At 42.0% G+C, this 21,959-nt stretch overlaps 1 protein-coding gene across 12 annotated transcripts in view; it reads right to left on the reverse strand.

Annotated features, from left to right (window-relative positions):
- MAP4K4 (mitogen-activated protein kinase kinase kinase kinase 4) overlaps positions 1-21,959 on the reverse strand; it is a 170,806-nt gene that overhangs the window by 25,363 nt on the left and 123,484 nt on the right. For 3 of the 12 annotated variants that reach the window (XM_037375970.1, XM_037375966.1, XM_037375965.1), the window contains exons 11-22: positions 21,641-21,713; positions 20,961-21,171; positions 13,606-13,767; positions 11,423-11,509; positions 10,531-10,758; positions 7,003-7,164; positions 4,753-4,983; positions 3,723-3,829; positions 2,644-2,795; positions 1,835-1,932; positions 1,484-1,492; positions 362-537 (exon numbers count right to left, since the gene is read on the reverse strand). In XM_037375970.1, coding sequence (XP_037231867.1) covers positions 362-537; positions 1,484-1,492; positions 1,835-1,932; positions 2,644-2,795; positions 3,723-3,829; positions 4,753-4,983; positions 7,003-7,164; positions 10,531-10,758; positions 11,423-11,509; positions 13,606-13,767; positions 20,961-21,171; positions 21,641-21,713 — 1,696 coding nt within the window. The remainder of the gene's footprint in view (positions 1-361; positions 538-1,483; positions 1,493-1,834; positions 1,933-2,643; positions 2,796-3,722; positions 3,830-4,752; positions 4,984-7,002; positions 7,165-10,530; positions 10,759-11,422; positions 11,510-13,605; positions 13,768-20,960; positions 21,172-21,640; positions 21,714-21,959) is intronic. The other 9 variants (XM_037375977.1, XM_037375969.1, XM_037375975.1 and 6 more) reach the window with 5 other exon arrangements.

Consider the following 21,959-nt stretch of genomic DNA (forward strand, 5'->3'; position numbering starts at 1 on the left):
GCACTGAGCCACACTCAAAATTAATCTCTGTTGTTACCAGTGTGCAATATTTACATAACCTGTCTAGAAAACCTTCTCTATAAAAAAACAGAAGTCAGGAGTTTAACACCACTTCTTGTTTTATAATGGATCAAGGGAGAAGAGGGAAAGGACATAATTTATAGAAGCCTACTTTTTGAAAAGATTACTCTCAGTGTTTGAAAATGTGAATGTACAAGGCTGTTATGTCTTGCTCATAGATTGTTGTAAGCTGAAAGAACTAACACACAAGCCAAAATACCAACGTCTCCTTTTCATTCAACCCCCTAAAAGGGAGAAGAAAAAAAAAAAAAAAAGGCAAAACACCATTAAAAGAACTAACACTGCTCGGACATCATCTGGTCCAGAAGTAGATTCATCTGCTCCTTCTTGCTCCATGTCATCATCTTCCTCATCTGTTGTCCCTGACTCCTCACTTGAAGATGAGTAATCTGTTACTTTATGTGGAGGTCGCACATCCTCTACCGCTCGCAGTTCCTTTGCCAATGCAGTTAAATCCTGATGGGAGAGGGAGGAACAAAATGATGTTGCAAGGAAGAGATGATAAGAATTTGCAAGACAAACTTGTCCACTGTTGTGTTTCCATAGACCCAGCAGTATTGTTTCCTCTGATTTATTCATTCCTGATAGTTACCAAAACTCACTTTCTGATAAATAAAAGCATCAAGAAAGTCAACCTAAGGATGCCTTGCATATATACAGAAAAATGTGCACACTCTGAATCCAGACTATCCTGATATGACTTCAGTTTATCCCATTATACCATCTGAAGGACATGAACAAGCACCTGGTCCCACTCTCACACAGTGGCTGAATGTCACGGTTCGTTTTCCTAAACTTCACAGGTCGATAGCATCCACCACAAGAAATCTAGGCAGCAAGGTAGCAGGAAAGATCCTGAGACTTAGTGAGCCACCCAAGGCACAGTTCACAGAGAGCGGATCTCCTGGGAACCTTCTGATGCATTTCCAGTTGCATGGATCCGCACTAAGGAGTTCACCTGAGAAGTCAGATTCACTAGCACCAGCTCAGTCACACACAACTGTCAAACAGTATGGGACATAAGATGCTTTTCTGTCTGCAGCTTGGAGTTTGGGCAAACCAGGTTTGCAGTCAGTGCAATCTGCTCACAATTGTGTAGCTATGCTTTATTTAACTGAACACAGTTTATGGCAAATACTTCACACATTATGCTACCAGAAGTGAAGAACCAACCTCTATGTTTCTTTAAGAAAGCAGCTTTAACTGACAGATTTGGGTGCTAGTGCAGTGTCGTAACGACAGGAGAAAAAAGTTTTAAGGCAAGTTGGAAATAAAGTGAAAACCCACTGTGACTCCCCAGAAACAACCTGACATAGAGCTGTAATCAACGGTAACAGCAGTCAGATTTTCTTCAAAATGTCAGAAATCTTTCACAGAAAATAGCAACAATTTAAGGTCTTACCACTTCTCCCTGCACCATTCAGCCCAGCATTGGCACATTCAGGTCAAATGTACAATCATTGGTCCAGCCCCAGGAAGGAAGCACAGGATTGAAAGAGAAAGGCAAAGGTTAGAAGAAAGAAGACCAGAGAGCAGAAATCAATTCCAGAAGCAGAGCAAATTCTAATGCTCAAAGTACTGTGATATGTGCAGGAAACTGCAGAGCCCAGGACATGCTGCTAGGCCCACACATACAAACACCAACCCAAGCTGAAGTTCACCCCCAATGGCACCGTAAATGGAAGCCCACACTGTACTTTTTGTGGGCCTACCTGAAAGTGAGAGAGGACAGGGGAAAGTGGATGCAACTTACAGCAGGCTTGATAGGTCTGAAAACTTCTTTTTTCTCTTCAGGCTTTTTAGGTGCACTTTCATGACGCTGCGATGGTGAACCCTCTGATTTGGATGATGCTGCATGTGTCAAGACCCCAAAGGGAACACAGAACAAAACAGATTAAGCAGGGAACTAAAGTATGTTTTCTTACCTCACTAAGAATTAAGTCTTCCACCCTCTAAGTGGGGAAGAGAGGTGAGAAGGCTATCAGGCAGTGCCTGACAACAAGACCTAGGTTTCACTGATTCACTACTACATTGTCCCTGAAGGACTATACAAAAAAAAACCATTGTAAGCTCTGATCTGTATAGGTGCAGCTGACCTATGACTGAAGCCAAACTGTCACACAGCTGTAAATCAAAGAGGGTAACTCAATTGTGGCCACAAGCTGGAAAACCTGAATCAGTATCCAATGTCCTCCAGATGAGATCTAACCATAGCAGTCTGTACCCTGTGTCAACAACTACCAAGGAGATAGGCAACAAGCATCAAAATGTGCTCTTGCACACATGAGGAAGGGAGCCCATGACAGCATGGAGACTGGGCTGTTTGCACATAGGAAAATGCAGCATTACTGAATTTGAATCAAAAATCAAAGAAACACTTCCTCAACAACTTCTGCACTTACTCTTTCCCAAGCCAAAGTGAGCAATGGAAGCTAACCCACCTTTGGACACTGCATGCTCAAAGGTCTTTCCCAGTGAGGGTTATCATCCCTCATTACTGAGTGTTTCACAACTTAATAAATCTAGAAACACGATGTTATGAAGGGTGGGGGAAGGACTTACATCTCATCCGGAACCGCTCTCCAGACCCACTCTGAGAGCCGGGGTGGGAGCCAGGCTGTGAGCCAGAGTTGCTGGAACCTGAAGAACTGCCACTGCCTGGCCTTGGTACGAGCTTCTCCACCCTTTCCCACAGCAGACGAGGCTCTATATTGCTGTAGCGGGGGGGGTAGAAAGTCTTTGTCACACATTTCAGTTTCAGATTCTTGTTTCTAAACTCAAACATTACTCTTTCTCAGTGTTTTGCTAGTAACTCATCTGAAACAGCTCTTAACACTGAGCTGAGGGCATTAGTGATGCTTCACAATCCAAGCGGTGGCTCCCTCTGAAATACCTATTACCTTCCTTTGGACGGTAAAAGAAAAGTTTAGGTGGGTGTAAGCTATTCTTTCTATCTGGAACTGCCAACTATCTAACCTAAAGTTAAAGGGAGAGCAGCCTGGACGCAGCAGGTTTAAAATCGGCTCAGAAGTGCCCTGACTACCCACACATAAGCCAGAAAGACATCACTGACTGTCACTCCCAGAATATCCTCACCCCTTTCCAGTGAGCCAGTTCCAGAGTGGCCCGTCTGTGTTGCTCTGCTGAGCTCTGGAGGCAGCCTCCTCCTCCCCCTTTCTGACTTCAGATGCTCTGTGTCACAGCTCACGGACACTCCTCCCCCCTCTTAAAGTCTGGTTCTGGCTGAGAGGCCAGAAAGTTTCTGAGATGTCTTCATTTTAGATATTACAAACACTTCTGCTGCCAGTAATCCTCACAGTATGCCCAAGATGGCCTGTTGCTCCAAAAGGGAAGATATTAATGAATGTCCACGTTTTTTCAGAAATCTTAAGGGTATTTTGAAATTATCTCTACAGTTACAGGGCAGGCAACTCCAAGGAGGAGAGGGAAGAAGAAATTTTGCCAGTTGATACATGTGCTACAATAAGGAAAATTAATATTAATCATTACTGAAAAGGGATCCAAATTCATCTTCCTTTCATGTCCAACAGACAATGCCAAAAGCTCTCTGGAAATGCCTAGCTTCCCATAGGCCTTTTCCTTTCAGTTCAAGAAAGGCAAGGACATGTAAGCTTACAAACCTTGTGGAGTTCCTTTGACCTGCTTGGTTATTTTGCTGCCCACTGCCCTGCAGTGGAGAATCACGGCGGGACAGGACTGGTGATCGGGACGTTGTTCTCACAGGTACCTTTGGAGAAAAAAGGTTGTGTCAAACCCATGAAGAGGAGAGAGAGAAGAGGAAGGTTAAACCTCTCCTGCTACAGAATATATTCTTAAAATTTTAACAACACTTAATTCTAAGTCCAAGCTAGTATCAACGACCATAAGCAACAAACACACACCCACAAAACCAAAAGCCTTAGCTGAGATGCTGTTCAGATTTTGAAGAGAACTCAAAGTTTAGTCTTAACATTAAGTAGTGTTTAATAGTTACCACACGAACACATACACGCCCCGCTACTCTCCAACTACTGAGACATTTATAAAGAATATCGCATTTTGACTGAAGCAGGGGAGGCACAAAGCAATTTGCTGAAACAGCATGAGAATTAGGAGAATAAGCTCAGGGGAACCAAACAAATGCCTGGGAATGGATCAGCAGAAGGCAAAGACTGGTGGGGGAGAAAGAATATACTTAGAAGAAGCAAATCCCAGTGGATGGGAGGGGGGGTGGGAAGGGGAGAAGAAGAGGAAATATATTGAATGTTTCCTTTTTGTTCAGATCCATCTCAATTTTAAATATGTGTATGATTCATAGTTTGGGTTGCTAACAGATGAAGAGGAAAATTAAGTCTGAGCAATAACCTCAGGGATATTTTAAACTCTTTCCTGAATATGGTAATGATGTTAACTTTGCATAATAAATTGTCTCTCTGAAATAGCTGCATTCTATAAATAATTTCCAATTTTATATGAAGCTTCAATATTGTACTTAAGGTTTACCATCATTAACCCATTGACTGAACACCTACATTATGATCTGCCTTCCAAAATACTGTTACCAATGCTGGCACAAGGGCATGGTCTTCCCAGTGCCCAGGGTATCACATCCTTAAAAAAATAAGAATTAATAATAAAAAAATAGCACACATCTGTCTTTCTACTCCTTACCCTTGGAGGCACCTCGTCACTGTCTGATCTAGCCCAAGCCTTTTGGGTGGGGTCGGGTACCTCCGACTTAGAGTCAGAACTCTGATTTAGCACTTCACTGCGTGAAGGTGGATATGGGTCCTGGGAACGAAGATGGTGATGAGCAAATTTGGGAGAAGGGTCACTGAAGGAATGGGATCGCGAGACAGGGGAAACATTGTTCTTGAGAGATGCCAGATGGGACCACTGTACCTTACAAGAAAACAAAACATAAAACATTCAATGCGCTCAGTATAACTGGCTTTCCAATTAACACAGAATAAAGGCAGGTGGGGCGGGCAGAGACAAATTGGTTATGGCATTAGGTAAGCGTGGGGTGGAATCAATGCACTTAAAAGCAAGGCAAGCGCCCAAAGAATGTAACAGACTGAAAATACAGCACATATGCATTTTTTGTGAGATATGCTCGCCACATACACATACACTGGTGCCCAGAAGAAAAGGGGACCTAGTATCTGCACCATGAGCCTGAGTCCAAGGGCCACTCAAGACCGAAGTCACCTTACATTCCCTGGTCTTCAGTGGGCTTTGGTCAGGTCTCATGGCAGCACTGGTAGACTGGGAAATTTGAAGCAGATATCCAATTGAAGAAATGTACAGAATGCTGTAAAATGTGCAAACCGACAGACATCTACATTACCTAATAAATTTAGGAACTAGATACAGTTCCAAACTTTTGGCGAAAGACCATAACGTAAAAGCCTTTATTCCTTTACAGTCATTGCAATATATATAAAAAAACTCATAATATATATTGTATATAGTATACATATGTACAATGCATATTATATTTACACCATATATGTACCATATACTGTACATATATACATATTTGTACACAAACTAAGCACACACGTACACACACACATATTCAATTACACAAACTAAGAAGGAACAACAGTGATTCCAGAGTTAAAACTTCTTTAGGATTTCCACTGAAATCCATATTGACTCTTCAGCCTACTCCCTCCTTGTGCACAAACCTGTGTCTCAGAGTTAATTTCTGAATACTAAGGAGAAGGAAAGGTTGTAACTGAGGAACACTCTGTTTTCACACCTAATAATTAAGCAAAACTTTGCTTTCAATCCCAGTTTCAGTAGGCTGGTTGTATTTGGTTTTATATGATTATTACTTCCTCAATTTTAATACACACAGCTGTTGAAGAGCTAATATGAGTGGAAACCCAGAATTTAAAAGTAACTGGCACAGAGAGCATGAAGATACAAGTCCAATATTTTGAAATAGTCATAGAGGTTTGAATAAAAGCCAGGAATTAATGAATAAGAGACGAAGTTCTGTCCTGATTTTCTCCCACTCTCCCATCTGTTCAAATTCTCCTGTTGCCCAAAAGAGTTGCAATACCTAGTCACAATGAGGGACAGCTTTAGCTTGCACTGTCATCAACAGACTTAATTTGGGAGAAGAAAATTCTGCATGGAAACAGAGGAACCAAATGCAGAACTATACTCTTTAATTTAGCATATCAAAATTGCTCAGAATTTATGGGCTATGTCTAAGTTTTAGACAAAGGTTACTTTTTAAATTCATGCTGTAATTCCTATGATGAGATACAGATACTAAGATCTGGAGGCTCCTCCTTAGAAAAGAACAGAACAATGGCAGCCACACAGCTCAGCATTTTCAATCTCTTTTTGATTTTCCAGGGGCGGTACAGAGCTCTATTTAGCAACTGTAGGCCTACTGACAACAAACTTGCTTTTCTTAGTCATGTTTTGTAAATCTCTTTGAAGCAGCGCTCATACTATTAAAAAGCCACCTGTTTAGTTAGCTTTTTCTGAAAGAATTTAAAAACCCAAGCAAGCTCACTTCTTTCCTGAGCATCCTTTTTGGTAGTAAATATCTTGCACAGATCACATTCTGAATTGTAAAAGTGCACTGCAAATGTCACCAGTGTTTAGCCCACCATTCCACTGTTGCACAGACAGATAATAATGGAATGCAACAGTTCTAATACAGCTCTAACATTAAAAGAAGAAAAAAAAAACCAAACCAACAACAAACCCACTATCAGTTTATCAATAAAATAAGAAAAACAGACAAAGAGAATATTTACTGAATAAGCTGCTTTGTGTTAACAGTGCTACCCTTTCTGTAAGACTTTCTAAGAGCCAAGATCTTCAAATTTGAAGGAAACATGCTGGGACTTCCACATTTTCTCCAGGCTCACCAAGATTTTCCTGGGCACTTACCTGGGGCTCCATTGGCCTCTGCAGGGCAGGCTGAGCAGGTTCTGAGTTTCCATTGGAAAAGGACTCTGATCTTGAAGGCACTGGTGGCTCCAACACTTTGCCCATCTGTTTAGACTGTGCTTCAGGGGAGCCCTGATTAGTTTTTCTAAATCTGTCCTCCACCTAGGTCAAAATAAATGGAGGTTAAATGTGCAGTCAATAAAACCAGTTACAGTAGAAATACGAAGTTGAGTACCACCTTTACTTTACCATAAAGAAACCAAATACATTTGGGACTTGGCAGGATTTTTTTCCCTACTGCTGCTTTCACCAACACTGTAAAACACAGAGAGAACTACACCAATATGGAAAATCCATTCTAGAAAGAGAGGATACAGCAGGCAGATGTGAAGTGATACACTGACAGACCATTATGGGGCTTCTTTCTGCCTAGACTAATTATCATCCATCCGTATTTTCCTCACGGACAATAAAAAGGATATATGAAAACAGAAACAACTTTACAGTACAAAAGTCCATTTCCCATTGCTATCCCTTACTGTAGTTACCCACCTTACTCAACTAACAGTATTCAATTACCTGCTTTCCTGTGCTTGTCTCTTTGGCAGTGCAAGAAGAGATAGGGTATGCTTCTCTACCTGGTAATGCTGGAGGCTGTTTGGCTTTAGGTATGAAATTGTAGGACTGGTCGTCCTCTCTCTTATCAGATAGTCCCAACATGATCTCACAGGCTGCAAAGAACAGCCCCAGCAGCTTGTTTCTCATTCTCAGGGAGGTGCAGAAGTAATGTACACTAACCTCAAGGGCTTGTCAAGGGGAAAACTAAGTCAGAAAGTGCTCAGTCCTCAAACAAACATCAAGCGAGGTCCCCATCCAGAAATGTCGCCTCTTCCAAGGCCACAGCATTGCGACCAAAGTGAGAGGTACGAAGGGCAAGAGACGGAAGGAAGCTCCGGCCAGAAAGAAAGTATCCTCGCATTTCCCAAGATGGTCTGTTGCTGGAACAAGGGCACCATGTGAGTTTCTGGCAGGTGAGTTGCCTCTGAGGAATGCTAAACTCCTAGCGCTTTATCAGAGCGTCAAAGAAAGATCAAACTGGCAGCTTTGTTGTGATTCCGTTCACAAGATTTGCTTTAACGTTTGTGCCTGGAGCACAAAACCAGAACTGGTGTGGTTTCCTAATTGTTCCCTAGCAGTGGTGGTCTGGAGAGACTGGCTATTCATATACCCGTCAGAAGACAGACGCAAGTTTCCAGGACTCCTCAAGCTGGGCTGCTTTACAAACTCAACCTGCCTCTGCGTTCAGAATTTGAGGACAGTAACAATTTGCCTGTGGGAACAAGCAGAGAAGCTTCTGCCAGGTCTACACAAAATACACCATGTCTTGAGAAGTACAATAATGGAGGCAAGCATCTTCACCATACAATCATTTTCACTACTGTGTTCAACTTCACAGAGCCATCCTTTAAAGTTTAAAACCCAGACTCCTTGTTATGAATAGAACAAGGAAAAGCCTCAAGTCCTTCTGTCTGAAGGAACAGGCTTTCATGTCTCTAGCTGTAGATGACAGGAGGTTTCTTCCACAAAGCACATAAACTGAATGAGCCACATGTACTTAAAACTAGGCAAGAAGTAGGAAGGAGATAGCAAGTGCATCCCTGGATAGAAACAGGCCCTGTTCCGGTCATCTGACTGTGCCAGAAAACAGTATTAAGCCTCATTTGTTGCTCTAAGCTCCTTGCTGTTTCTCAGAGCCAATCTTAGAAGACCTTTTCCTTATATCCTCATTGCTACTGCAACGGGAAAAAAAAAACCCTAATGACCATTAGACTTTGCCAGAACAGCGAAGTTATTCCACTTTGGTTTACTATTCCGATGGCCAGGACCTCCGTGGATGGAGACTTTCTCTGGAGAGCAGTATGTCTGAAAGTATGAGGCACAGAACACTTACTCCAGTCCATTATTTTATGTCAAGAATGACATCAGAGTTAACACCTGCTGTTAAGATTAACTCGTGTCAGTCCCACTGCCAGGCACTAAGATATTATGGCTATACTTCTACTACACTTTTTAGAAAGAATATTACACAGCGATCTCTGGAAAAATCTGACTAACACAATTTTCTGTGCCTTCACTTTACTCCTCCTAGCTAGAGTAATCACAAAAAAAAAAAAGACTACGACAGAAAAACAGTGAGTCAGCGATTCTGCTAAAGGATGTAACACCTTAAATCTTCAGGAGTTTCTCTCCTTTTCAATTCTGAAAGAATAATGGGAGACGAGGAGCAAATACTGTTCTGCATCACTCCAAAGCCCACCTTTAAGGTGGACAGGAGTGCTAGACTGGCACTGTGCTTTCACCAAGGTGGGTCAGGAACATGCAATGAGGACAGGGGGGCTAGTTCCATGGCTGCACCTCCACATACCGGGCAAGTCTGAACTTCTTCCAAGAGAGAGAGATACTTCCAGATACATATCAGATACTTCAACCACCAAGTGGAATGGATGAGATAGCATAAACATGGTTTATGAAGAACTTGGGTAACAGCATCTACAAGAAAACGAGTTTGTGTTCGCCAAGCCCAAACAGCAATACTTCAAAGGCAATGAAGTGCTACTGGACGAAGGTGGACTGAGAGATATTTTACCATGTTCAACATCCCCAAGGATTTTTTTGTTCTTGTTCCAAAACATATTAACCTAGTTCTCACATGCTGGTGATGAATGCCATTAAGAGCTTTGACCAGTATTACCCAGTCTGTTGGTTTGTGGGCAGTATGGTACTCAAGGGAAACGTAAGAATAAGGGTGCTGAAAAAGAGCCAAGTATGTATCAGAGGCAATTACTCACTTAGCAATGTTACACGTAGAGCAGTGAAGACAGGGGACCACTCACTGAAACAAACAGCACTCTCATGATTTCAGATCGACTTGCGAGTGTGAGTCCAAGAAAGCAGCACCACAGAGTTTTGTAAGAGGAGGACGTGAACTCAGAAGAGAATACTTAACACCTCAAAAATGGAACTAATGAAATTCAAGTTTGTGTTCATGAGAAGGAAATTTCCAAGCGCATGAGCTAAAGCACCAAATGTGTAAACAGGCGCTGTGCAGAAGCATCCCTCATAGGTTCGTGCTTTCCAGTTGCCTCCCAATTTCCCATCCCAGTACCTGCCAGAGACACAGATCACCAACTGCACCAATGCTTCCTATGAAAACATGTCTGATGAAGTGCAGATGAGATTAACTTCCTGACATGATGCTTCCAAAACCAGGTCCCCTCAGTCTGTAGCCTTCCAGAATTTCTTTCCACCCCTTGTACCTCAAAACTCTGAACTCCAATGATTGCAGCAGAAGTACTGAGAAGTAGCCCTCGGGTTTGGAAACCAGCAGCCAACACTTTAAAATACCCTGCCCCTTATGAGTTACGCTTTGGCCTCTCACTGTACTATAGCAGAACTGCAGTCATGAGGATGCCAACAGGCAGGGGCAGAAAGGCAAGCAGCAGATTCCTGCCCCCAAGCAGGACTTACCTCACGTGCTCTTTCAGCAGGCTCATAGTGGGATTTTGGCTCAGGGGTATGATAGCTTTGTTTATTTCTTTCTTGCTGCTGCTGCTGCTGCTGCTGTTGCTGCTGCTGCTGCTGCTGCTGCCGCCTGTGATCATGCTGCAGTGACAGGAGGTAGGCTTGCTCCTGCTGCAACTGGCGCTGGAGTCTCTCTGCCTGTCGGTGTTCCTCCATTTCTCGCCATCTGTATTCCTTTGAGAGAACGTGTGCATAATTCAAGACATGACATTGACTGTACGGTGGATGTGCCCCTATCCATCCCGTTAAAAATGCACCTTTCTGGTTGTTGTTGACTTTTTTTTTCCTGGTTTATTTCATTGTTAAAGTGTAACCAAGAGCTAAGTTAGACCACTATGGCATGTGCCTCATGTTGGGAAAGTTGAAAGTGTACTGCTAACCTTGATATGATCGGAGAGTTACGTCAAAACTGACTTTTATTAAAGGAAAAAAAGAGAGTTATTTACACTAAATCCAGTGTAAAGTTCATAAAACAATGATTAAGACCAACACTAGGCCATTGTATCCTGGGGTGGATTTACATATCATGTGTGCTTTTGATCTGCAACATAAGCACTCTAGCTCTTCACTGAATGCCAAGGTCTGTTCAGAAACTCGACCACCACACCAGAACTGTTCCACTTTAACATAAAGCCTCCTCTACTGCCCAGAAAGCAGTGTGACCATACAGCACTTCTCATATGTGCCTGTCAGCCCACGACGCTAGCTTAAATGGCCTTTTAATCAAGCTCCTTTGTTGTCATACTGTCAGTGCAGCTGTGGCCGACTGAGGGAAGCCTAGGACTGGCCAGATAAATGGATCCTATAGCTACTGAACAAAACAGATACAGTGCTTTACCAGTAACATGGCCTGCTCCTGGAGCAGCTGCTGCTGTAGAATTTCCAAGTGCCGCTGCTCCTCTTCTAGCTGTCGCCTGATATACTCCTGTCACATAGAAATTACCCAGCAATAAATTTATTCAAAAGGAATGCATCAGAACCCCCTGGGTGGAACACCACACACTACTTCCCCAGTTCAGCTTTAATGAGAAACGCACTTCAGGATGGATTAGTGCCTGCAGAACAATTTAGGAAGCCCTGCCTCCTGAGCATGGGATTTTGGCCCCTTCTGTTCTGAAATTTGCACTCCTGCAAATGTTGCCGACATGGGCCAGAGCTCATTTACGTATTTTGGAAGTGGTTTCAAGAAGCAGCAAAATGCACTTGAAGGTTTTGGAAAGTTAAAACACAGCAAGTCTGACTTAACACAGCCAATACAAAGTCACATGCAAGTTGTATTAAACATTAGTTTGTTGCACTGGTGCGATGAACTGTTAGCAACAGCTAGAGCCAGGCGTAGTGTAGGCAGACCTGGAGCAAGCTCCCCCAGAGGGACTCTGCCAAGTGCAGCTGGGACCTGCCCTGCCATCTCCCCTGCTGCCCTCACCAGAAGCTTCTCCTGAGCAGACACTGCCAGCCTTGCTGAATTATGCGATGGTTATGACACAAACAAACATCCACCAGGAAACAGATATTAGACCAAACTCGCTTGCTCTTGTGATCTAGCCATCTCTTCACCCGCAGCCTCAACAGGTCGACAGGTTTACCCGCTGCTTCGCCTGATCCCTTGGAAGAACTCAAACTCTGAAGCACCAAACCCAAGCTGGTAACATCCTATCATGCAATTAATGGAACTATGTGCATGCGCACACACACAAGCACACACACACACGCACATATTTACAGTGTATGCATAAAGAATTTAATGGATCAGTGATGCAGTGATGGGAGCTACAGAAAGTCTTATGACAGACTGATGAGATACACTATACTGTTGTTACGCACATTGGCTGAGCCATAGTTTGGGTTAACAAAAATTCGAAGAGGGGGCATGTCCTTTCTTCCAGAACAAAAAATTTAGAGTGGTTCAACTTGCCCAATCAATTAGCCATAAGTCATTATTGGCACAGTGCGTAATTAGCATTTCAACAGTTTAAAAAGCAGCTGGGGGAATACCCGGTGTCTGCCCAAAAGCAAATTGCTGTGCTGTCATTAGAGATATTTATTCCCATTGGTTAGTCTTCTCTCCTTTTGACTCAAAATTTTTTGAAATATAACAAACACAAATTCCCCAATAACATGATCATCAATGTTCATCAATGATACAGTGACTTTACATCAGAAAAAATTAAGGTACATCAGGCCAAAACCAGCATTCCTGAAGTTAATGGGAAATTTCCAGTCAGTCTCTAGGACAGTAGTTTTGGCCCTTGATTTAGGATCAATATTTTGCAGTACATGCACAATCATTATTACCCTGATTATCACCCTGATTAAAGCTTTTAAAGGATTTTAAAACATGCAGATGTCATGCATAAATATAGCAGCTTAATTTCAATTTAAAAGGTTTCTCACCTGTACTTTCAATGTATTAAGGGCACACTGACACGATCTAAGATATACTTGCTGCCTGAATTGGCATACATTAATAGAGCTGATTTTAAATAGACAGAGGAAGAGACTGAGATTGCATATTTACATTTTAGGAAGGAAAGGAAAACCCTGTGCAGCCCAAACGTTCCATCTCACATTCAGAATATTCAAAGTTGATGATGAGCCTCTGACCAAATCTGAGTGCCAGAAGCTGACACGCAACAGAGCTGCCCTTCTCTGGGAGGCCTTCTGAACATGGGCATGTCCTGCAAGAACCACTGATCCAGCAAGACAAGCCTAGAAATTATTTTCAGCCCCAGTGATGATTTCGCCAATTCTGATGGTTTTAAGTCAAGCCCAGGGGCATGAGCTGAATTTAGAATGAGTACCACAACAAGACTTCTTTTTTCGAGAGAATATTGAAGCTGCCAGGATTCTCCATAAAGCCCTACGATCTGTTAGTGTGTTTGCTGTCAGAGACAACAAAGATGAAAGGGTCAGTGTTAGGTTGCCTCTAAGCTGCTTTAAGCCTACTAATTTTTTTTTAAAAATAGATTGTAATTTAGAAGAAACAAACCTATTCCACATATATCTGTATCATGGACTCACCTGCTCCCTTTCTACCCTCCTCTTTTCCTCCTCTGCTCTTCTTCTCTCTTCCTCTTCCTTACGCCTCCTCTCCATTTCTTCCAGACGTCTTTTTTCTTCCTGTTCTCTCCTCCTTTGCTCACGCTCTTGTTGCCTTCGAGCTTCCCGTTCTCTTCTTTGTTGCTACAAAAAGGAAAGGAAACCACAAAGTTTTACTTTTGTTGTTATCAAAGAAAGAGGTGGGGTTGTTTTCTACTGTGAAGAGAGAGATTTACCAGGACTGGCAAGCTCTGCAACTGAGTGACAAAACATTTTATGCAAGTGTTCCACCAGGAAACTAGCTCATACCCAGCACACAACTATCCCTAAAAGCAGCCTTGCTTACTGTCTCTGGTTTCTTCATGTACACACACAAAGTCACGTACCATGTTCCTGACAACCATGGTGTGGAAGCTCCATGCTGCTCTTCAGGCTTACACCGAAATCTTGATCTTTGAACAACTGTTAAATTCAAATCTTAATCAGAGTGACAATTTCCTTGACTTCAACACATTACCTAAACGCTGCCAAAAGGGAATTATTAGTCCTGCTGAATAAGCTAAAACTCAAATGACAACTCTGAGCTTTCAGTAAGCAGCCTCTCTCCTAATACAATTCATGGTCTGCTAAGAATTAGGTGATGTTGGCCCAACAACCAAGTTTGATTTAATGCACTGCCCAAAACCTTGCCTAAGAGAGAAGGAAGGCTGAGCAAAAGCACTTCAGCCCCTCCCAGAACATCAAAAACACCTATATGTAAAAGAGGAAAAACGGCTGAGCTAAGCTTTTACACTTACACAGATAAGCTTCCATGCATGACCCAAATACAAACTGGTGCTGATAAATCTGCTCAAATCTGAAAAGAACCTGGGAAACAGCTCTAGAAAGCATGAACTGACTCATTTATGTCTATAGAGCCTCACGTATGACTTCAGAGGAGACATTTTAAATGCCCATACAGTCGTGACCAACTCTTCCTGCACTTCTGCAGTAGCATCCAGTTACTCCACCTACCTCAAAATCCCAGGCAGCCTCCCACAACTGCCTAAGTGTCAAAAGACCCAGCTGTCTCCTGTTCAACTGGGAATATCTCTACAACATTTACTTCCATCACAAGAGTTCTATAATATGCTATAAAATTATAGAAGAAATTTAAACCAAAAAAGCACACTCAAATTTAAACCCAAGAACAAAATGAAAATCTACATTGGTTGTTCTTTTCACATTTAGGCTAAGGTTAATACTATCACAAATTTCTATTGAAGCAAAACCGCCACAGATTCGCCAGTCTTAAGGCACTCCTGGTAGTCTTGAAAGAGCACTCAAACTAAGTTATTATTTGGGTTCACAAATCCAGTTACTGGTGTGTGTTTCAGTTGTGCTCAACTGAACAAGCAAAGGCCAATCTACATTCCCTGTGTTACTTCACAGGATGAGCTTTTTCTGCTCGGTGTGTTACCCTGCATGACTATGAAGTAATCAAAGGCTCAACAGCCTTTTCTGTCTTCTGGAAAGGATACTGACATGACAGCAGAGAAGAAACACTGGGGAAAAACAGAATGATTAGGAATTAGTAATACTTAAATAAACCAGGCTGCTTTCCAATTCTCTTTAACTAGCTGCAGTTTTGGGAAAGATGCAACTTTCTTGAAGACCACTGTTCAAATAAACCCACTCAGTAATTATGACACCCTCCTTCCTGGCCCATAGCATCATCCTGGGTTCACTACCACCTTCCTGTGCCACAAGACATAAGTTCTTTTCTCCCCCACATTTTCTGTATCTTCTCAGAAACACATCTTCCTTGCTCTTCCATCTCCTAAATCCATCTACTAGACTTTTCACCCTTGCCTAAGCAAGCTCTCTTCAATGAATGTAGACACAAAAACAGCAAAAGTGCTGCAAGGCAGCTACAGTACGTGGTAGGTTTCATAGGTTTCACTGCTTCCCCTGCTTCATTTTTTAAGCACTGCAAAAGGATTAAGTAGGCACTTTTATTTCTGAATATACGCATCTTGTGTCAAACAGTTTCTATATTTAAGTCAATATATTCAGGTGCTTCTTGGCTAATCAAGTCTGACAGGCTCTTTGTTTAAGAAAACTAAGATGTGAAGTACAGTAATTCTGTTGCCTTGAGCATGCAAGAGACAGCACACTGCTGACTGGTTAATATGCACATTTATCAACTCAAACACTTCTTAAACATATGAAGCCTGTCTGTCTAACAATACTGTGTTGACATTGTTAAGTGGATATATTGCAGATCTTGGGATGGCATCATTCTCACTACAAGAAAAATGGGTAGCGCTTAGGTCTTTTGGATGAAACAAATCCATTGTTTCTTGAATCAACGCAGAAGTATTCAGCAATAATTATAAATAACTGAACTTCATAAGAGAAAAGTAAGATACAAATTGACTAAAAGAGCTGATTTCCCACAGCATGATAAAATAAACAAAATCAATTGTTAAAAGATGAGATTTTTAAGCAAACCTTGAGCCAGATTGCTAGCTCAGCACTGGTAGTAGACATTTACCACCCAGCAAAAGATGAAATTTAAATAAAATATAAAAAAAACCCTCTGCGTTTAAGTCAAATCTCCAAAGCACAAATATGCTATTGTCTATGCACCAAAGTACACAGAGAGATGGGGTTTCCCAGCATTGCTCCCGCTTTCCCATCAGGCACTGTCTCAGCCCGTCGCCAGGTGGGTGGGAAGGGAGGCAGCTGGCACTGCAGGAGCTTGCACACACACCCTCCACACGATCTGCTTATTCCCAGCCCTAGCTGTGACAAAAAGGTTTCACTTCCTTTGCATGTGGCCTTTGAAACCTGAGCATCAAATTACTAGCCGCTAACAAAGCAGAATTTACTTTTAGCAAGTCCAGGGAAAGGAAATCTACAGTGACAAGCATCTCTTGGGACCTAGTCTACATCTTGTCAAAGCGATGGCAAAGCTGGTTGGTGGCAACCCACTGTTGATGCAAGCGGGATTCAGAAGTAGCCCTTTAGCTGATTTCCTACCATCCTTCTGTTGGCACAAGGTTGCCTTCCTCACTGCCTCTAGTAACTCTTCCACAAGCACACACCAAAGCCATTGTCACCCTGTTCCTTAGGCTTGCCCAAAGGAAGGGAGAGGAACAGTGACAACCATTAGTTAAAACCAACGTCAGTTCCATTTATAAAACTTAGGTTTCTGAATTTAGTAAGTGTGACTGTTAGATTTTATAATTTTTATCATGCACTACAAAAAAAGGTCTGAAGTAAAACACTGTTGCCCAACAGATAGCAGTTATACAACTGGATTCACTGAAATTATGGATGCATATCCAGATCTTCTTTAGTTGGATATGGTATTACCAACTTTCCTGTACATGTCCAATGAAAAGCTTATTATCAAGGAGCTAACTGTTTACCAGAAGGCAAGGGCTGGAATTCTTCAAAGACATTTCAGAGATGCCAAAACAGAATTTTGACAAAGCCCATACTGCCTCAAAACTGGCATTTCACAAAATTGGCATTTACTAGGCCAACAACAAAAAAAACCAAACTGAAAATACAGTGTCAATACTCTGTCTCCTTGTTCAGTTTTAGGGTGCATTAATGATGATCTCATAATGGAACCCGACACCTCCAAACTGGAAAACCATGCAGTAGAACGTGATTTACCAGGAGGGGGCAATGCAACTACACATGCACCTGGTGTATACAACGAGTTCAGGACCTCATTCACACAGCGAAACGCTGAAGACAAATATAGGTACTCTAAATTTATATTCCTAAAATACTATTACTCTGTCTTATATCCAGATGAAGGTTGATAAATACATATATTAATGATTTCTTTCCCAAAGAATTAGGTAACAGTTTAGGAAGAAGATTGGAAAGACTAATAAAGAGACTTTTGCTTTGCCTACACTAGAGATACACCAGAAGCAGAACTTCTTAGTATCAATCCAAACTGCAAGCAATTCAAATTAAGTAGATACGAATACTCTCCCCTTCTGTAAAAGAAATAAAGCCCCAGCAAAAATCACCTACGGGTACACCTACATTAGCATCTTGGTTTAGATCAGGAGTGCTCTTTTGAAGTGAATCATCCAATCATCTCCACTTACCCAGTTTTGTTTCATATTTTGAACATGTCTTGGAGCACCAACCACTCCTTTTGGATGAAATTAAAAAGGCAGATGCACTCCAACCACAAGCAGGCATGCAGTCTAGACCTCAGCTAGTCCAAAGGAACTCCTCCTGTCTTTAAACATGTGGACTGAAGTCTTTGGGTCCTCAGCGTTTTAATTATTGTGCTCCACAAATCTGCTTCTACAGGACTGTACTACTTGCCAATGGAGTTATAACCTACCACTTCAAAAACACCCTTCTTAGGTTCTCATAACTAGGCACAGAGACACCATTTAATGAAGTTACCCTGGACTGTGGAGGTCCACACAGAACGGGATTCCACCACAGCCAGTTCTGAATTTCTCAAACCTGACTCAGTTTTGCAAAGTACAAATTCAAGTGCCTTTTGGTACCTGTCACACTGAGCACTGGTGTCTTCACGTTGCTGAACAGAAACATAGACACCTTAGAACAGCCAGGAACAGCTCAGATTTCTTCTTTTAACTATCTAAACACATATATGCATATTTAGGTAACTAGTCTTTGTATGAGTTTTAAAGGGGAGCAGGGGGGAGAAGGACAAATAACCCCCTTCCCAAAATGTTGCAGGTAATTTTCTGTACTTTGACCACATACCAATTCCACTGTCAGTAATACATAAATTAAAAGGTTCCTGTAACAATGAGTTTTAGAAGTCACCTATATGCCTTTTAAAAAGTAATCTTTTCCCTAATACTGCTGAGAATTACAGTTTTTGGCAGATGTCCTGAACACCGTTCCTGTTGCAGTCTCGGTCAAAACTGTCTAGGCTCTGTGCCAGCATTGTAAGAAAGCCTTCAATTTTACTTTAGGAAGCGGCAGGAGGGGAGAGAAGAGAAGGGGGGTGGCAGAGGGGGCAAGCATAAGAAACTTGTCCACGGAGATTATCTAATGCACAAAATTTTTCCTAAAGAATGTTAAACAGGTATACCCAAGCATACACTTACTCCATACGAGCAAAAATTACAAGAAAGCAAGGCTTGGTAAAAATCTCCACAAAGTGATGGAAGCCCAGAGATTCAATGCCTGACATTAATCTTAACTCATATTACCAAGCTCTTCATTGTTTACTGACTTCATCAAAACAGGGGGGGTGAGTTAAGGACAAAGTGACAACATTTCAATATTTTGGCCTTCAATTGTGCCACAACAGTGATGTTTATCTAAATATGTGTCTACCACCCTTCCCCCATCTTAAAGAGCTTGTTTTGGCTGTTGTTTTCTTAAAAATCACTTGAGAACATACGTTTTTCCAACACAAGATCCAACAAACTAAGTGGGGTTTTTTGAAAGCTAAACGTGAGCCTCTTTTTTTAATTCACTTTAAGAACAATACCCCCACCCCATCACCTGCAAAAGGAAACCTTTATAGCTCATAATTCATATTTATGTCTCCAAGGGAACCAGGCAGAGATTATAGACTCAATAAAAGGTAAATTTTTTTCTCTTACAAACTTCACATGGTTTACTGCGTAACCTTATTCAATAATACATCAACCTACATCACATGCCATCTTGCGGCTGCAGAAGTTGTTAGTTCTGTTTTGTATTTTAAAAAGCAGGACTGATTAAACAAAACTTTCAGGTAACTGCCTTTTCTTTTTAATTGCTCATTAAATTATGATTTCCACAACATCTCCAGGAAGTTCAACCCTGTCCAGCAAAAAGGTGCATTGCTTTGTTTCCACTACTGCAGCAGCATTTCCTTTATTTTAAAAAGACATTCCAGATTTTAAGAGGCACTGATTACTAAAGTTAAATGACCTAGTTAAATGACCCTTCCCTTGCCAAAAAAGTACCACCTGCAGAACCTTAGACATTAAATGTAACTTTTGCCCCCCTTTGCCAGTATCAATAAAATATTTTCATATTTTCCTAACATCTTCTTATTATTTGCCCCCACCCCCATCCCTGCACAAAACTGCTACAGAGCCACAGCTGGAAGCACTACAATGTTCATCTTGGCAATCTTAGAAGGGTGGGGAAGAAACAGAAGAGAAACGGAGTTTATAGGCCTCCCCCTTGTCCCTCCTTCTGGCTTCATGTGTGGCTGAGACTTTGCTACCAATCCCTCCTTATAGCAGCACTAAACTCACTTGTACATTGAAAAAGAGGGATAAAGAGAATTATGTGGCCTGGAAATCTATTTGGAACTTTGTATTATTTGTTATGTAAACACGTCACGGGATGCAAATCAACATTTGGTCCTGGCTGCATCCTCGTTAAACATTACCAGGATTTGGAAAACCAGACTGGGTGTAGTTTTTCCATCATTGGTAAGTGAACAGTTGAAACAGTCCAAAGCAAGAGGTCATTTAAGGACAACTGGAATTTGACCCTGCACTTCCTGAAGAGCCAGGGGATCGATTTCACTTCAGCTCTGTGTCATACCCAGCTCTGGCCTGAAGAACTGTTCTGAAAAGTACCTCTAAAGCTCACACTGCATATTCCATCTACACATATCTATAAATGCACATGAGATCTTAGGAGTTGAAAAGTATGACAGAACAACATTGTACATGTACAGTAATTTTCTTTCATCTTCTACTAGTGTATGGAAATTGCATACCTACCATACCAAAAAAGTATGATTTATGTATTTGTACTTTTTGCAGAATTGTAATTTTAACACTGATTTATAAATATAGGTGGCTTTTAGTCATCATGCTACTATGTATGATGAGAATAACACATAAAAAAAATGGGCTCCTACCTACCATGAATGAGTGCCAAACAGAGATGTTTGAGAAAGATTTAAAAGGAAGTTTGAAGCATGTCATGGCCCCAAAAAAAGTAACCTTGAGAAAAAAATCCACCTGGGAATAATTAATGTCTCCCCTTCTCTACAGCCACCTGAAGTCTCAGCTTGCTTCCCCTTCTTTGGAGCAGACACCACGACACAGCCTCCCCCCAAATAACCTCAATAAGCCAGCTTTGGCGCCTTTTCCCTCCATAGGAGCTGCTGGATATTCAAATGCTTTGGAAGATGCTTACATTAAAGTAGCCAGACATGGATTTAAGTGCTTTGCTCTACATTTGCCAGTGGATTTGCACATGTTGTTTTCTTTCCTAAGATGTGCTGGGGCTACAGGGAACTCTTTTTAAAAGGGCGGGGGAAAGGGAAACACAAGCTGAAGAGGGGCGTCTGCCCCCAAGCTCCAGCCTCCTGTCTCTACCTCTTCCAGACGCCTCCTCTGCTCCTTCTGCTGCTCAATGCGCTTCTGCCTCTCTGCCAGCAGCTGCCTCTTGTACTCCTCCTGCTCGCGGAGCTGCTGCTCCTGCAGCAGCTGCTGTCTCCGAAGGGCCTCGGACCGTTCCTTGTTTTCCTGCTGTAGTCTCAGGAAATCACGTCGGAGGGTTGATTCTCCAGGCACATTCACAATGGAACTGCAAAAAAAGAAAGTTAAAGCCTCCTGTATAATAAAGCCTGATGGACCATTAAATACCTTTTCCAAAGCAAGGGAACATTAATAAAATATAGCATGATGTTAAATTTTAATCTCATTTCTTTCGGAGCGAAGACACTGGATGCATGTCAAATACATGCTCTCAGCGGAAGGAGTGAAATGAGGCCAGGCAAAGTAAGGACCAACTCTGACATTGTCAAACCCCTGACCAATTATATTTGCCATAAATCTCCCTCCATCCAGAGCTTGCTGGCTCTAAGCCATATGAGGGGGAACTTAAAAACCTTTAGCAGTCACGGAACAGGCATTCAGACCCTTTGGGTGGTTTGTGTGGCTTGTGCGTGCGCTTAATAAGAGGCAGAAGTTTAGCATGCTCCTGATTTATAGTCACAGACCTCTGGAGTTACTTGTAATGGACTGCCCAGAGCCCTCCCAAAAGCAGTTATTACCTTGGCTCTCCTTCTTGTTCAGGCACTTCCTCTTCTTCTTCCTCACTTCCACTATATTCATACTCTGTCTCATCTAATGGGAAAGAAACAAAGGCCTAGATAGTGCTTATCTTTAATTTTAGGACTGTGGGGAGCTGCAGTAGTGCCTTAGTGAACTGGTTCCTATCCCCTTCAGTGAGAAGATCTGTCACAGACCCTAGAACTCATTCTACATATACAAGCCCATCTTCCCACACTTGTAAAGCAGCACAGTTCTTTGCATCAGACTTAAAGGAAATTCCCTGAATGACACCAGGTTTTATATGTAAGACCTGGAGAA

The sequence above is a fragment of the Falco rusticolus genome, chromosome 2 (assembly GCF_015220075.1).
Source record: "Falco rusticolus isolate bFalRus1 chromosome 2, bFalRus1.pri, whole genome shotgun sequence".
NCBI classification, from domain to species: Eukaryota; Metazoa; Chordata; class Aves; order Falconiformes; family Falconidae; genus Falco; species Falco rusticolus.